The 1,947-nt window shown below is 67.1% G+C and overlaps 1 protein-coding gene across 1 annotated transcript; it reads right to left on the bottom strand.

Moving 5' to 3' along the window:
• Positions 1-495: 495 nt before the first annotated feature.
• H696_05578 (stearoyl-CoA desaturase (delta-9 desaturase)) lies at positions 496-1,911 on the bottom strand (the record flags this gene model as incomplete). The annotated part of the gene is made up of 1 exon (XM_009499392.1): positions 496-1,911. The coding sequence occupies one exon, from the start codon at positions 1,909-1,911 to the stop codon at positions 496-498; it is 1,416 nt and encodes a 471-aa protein (XP_009497667.1).
• Between the last annotated feature and the right edge of the window lie 36 nt (positions 1,912-1,947).

Here is a 1,947-nt window from a genome sequence, read left to right on the forward strand (position 1 = left end):
AGAGAGAGAGAGAGAGACACCACGGCGCGCGACGGAGAGGGGGGGAGGATGACAACATCGCGCGGAGGTGTCCCCCCCACCCACCCCTCGCACCGGGGGCACGCAAAGAGAGGGGGCCAGTGGGGGCACACGAGAGACGCAGAAAAAGATGTACACAGACGCCCCGGGGCCCCAATAATCCGCCGCATGGCGCGCGCGCGCGCGATCGCGGCCGCTACGCGCCGGACAGCACACACATCTAAGCCACTCCCCGTGTCCTGCTCGAGCGCAGACTACCACACGCCCGGGCGGGAAGACGGGGGGACGACGGAGGGGGGAGGAGAGCGCCAGGGCCCTGGCTGCTCCGCTCCCCGCGGGCCTCGGGCCACGGCCCTCTCCATCGCCGCTCTCGCTTGTCGACACTGTGCGCGCGCGCGCGCTTACACGCACACACACGCACACACAGAGGAAGAGAGAAGGAGGAGAGGGAGAAAGACAGCCGGCAGGCTCTCTCTCTTAGGCCAGGTCCGGGCCGGCGGCACCGTCCTTGACATAGGCACCGACGATGAAGCGCGCCAGCAGCGACACCGCATGGACGCTGTGCACATGCTGGGTGTTGTCCGCGCCGCGGAACACATGGCCAAAGTCCACGATGTCCTCCTTGGCATCCGGGGAGATGGTGTGCCGGCGAATGGTGTCCCAGCCGCCGGGGTGGATGTCGGCGAACTCGGTCACATCGAACACCCGGCCATCCAGCACAATGAGCAGGCGCCCGGGGCGCGCGCGCACCATGTCCCGGAGCTCGGCCCCGCTGAAGGCCGTCAGGTTGCGGTCCAGCTCCCGGCCATGGAGGGCGGTGTTGCGCTGCTCATCCAGGCGGCCCTGCTGCACCTGCAGACGGGCCTTGCGGATCTCATTCTCGGAAATGAACCGCAGGTCATAGGCCAGGCCCAGCTTGTGCAGCAGCTGGATGCCCCACTTGGTCGGGTCGAAGTGGTACCACCGGATGCCATTCCGGTAGTCCTGCGGGAACTCGTGGTGGTAGTTGTGGTACCCCTCGCCGAGGGTCAGCAGGGCGGTGATCGACGAGTCGAAGGCCGTGTGCAGATCCGAGTAGGCCTGCTCGCCGAGGTAGTGCGCCAGCGAGTTGACGAAGAAGGTGGCATGGTGGACAAAGAGAATCCGACACAGGCAGGCATAGAAGTACCCGCCACGGTAGTCGCCCCAGCCCAGGCCGGCGATCATGGTCGGCACCACGATCGACAGCAGCAGCGACAGGGCCAGATAGTGGCGATGCTGGAACTGCACCATCCAGTCGGCATTCAGATCGGAGATGTCCGCGCGGCCGACCTCCTTCGGGTCCTGCTTCTGAAGCATCCAACCAATGTGCGCATAGAGGAACCCCTTGCGCACGTTGTACGGATCGCGCGAGGTGTCGGTGAACTTGTGGTGCGCGCGGTGGTTACGCGACCACCACTTGCAGGACCCCTGGACGGCGGCCGCGCCGAGCATCAGGATGACAAAGCGCACCGGCCCCGGGGCATACCACGACCGGTGGGAATACATCCGATGGTAGCCGCCGGTGATGCCGAACCCGGCCAGCCCGTAGCAGACCACCGCCAGCACCAGCGTGCGCCACTGCAGCGTGGTCGTCAGCACGCCATACAGGGCGATCACCGGGATGGCAAAGAGAATGCCGATGTGCAGCCAGTTGGGCCCGGGACCGGCGTCACGCGGGTCCGAGGCCACCTTACGGAACCCCAGCCCGGGGAAGTACTTGGTGTCCACGTTGATGGCGTGGAAGTCGGCCGAGATCTCGCCGGTCTGGCTGGCGTTCTTGCCGGCGGCGTCCGACTGCATGGCCGCCTTGGCGTCGGCCGGCGCGCTGTTGAAGCCGGCCGCCTTGGCGGAAACGGGGGCGCGGGGGGACATGGTGCGCGGGAGGGGGTGTCTGTGTGTCGCGGGGGG

Source organism: Fonticula alba (genome assembly GCF_000388065.1).
Source record: "Fonticula alba strain ATCC 38817 unplaced genomic scaffold supercont2.12, whole genome shotgun sequence".
Taxonomy (NCBI): Eukaryota; order Rotosphaerida; family Fonticulaceae; genus Fonticula; species Fonticula alba.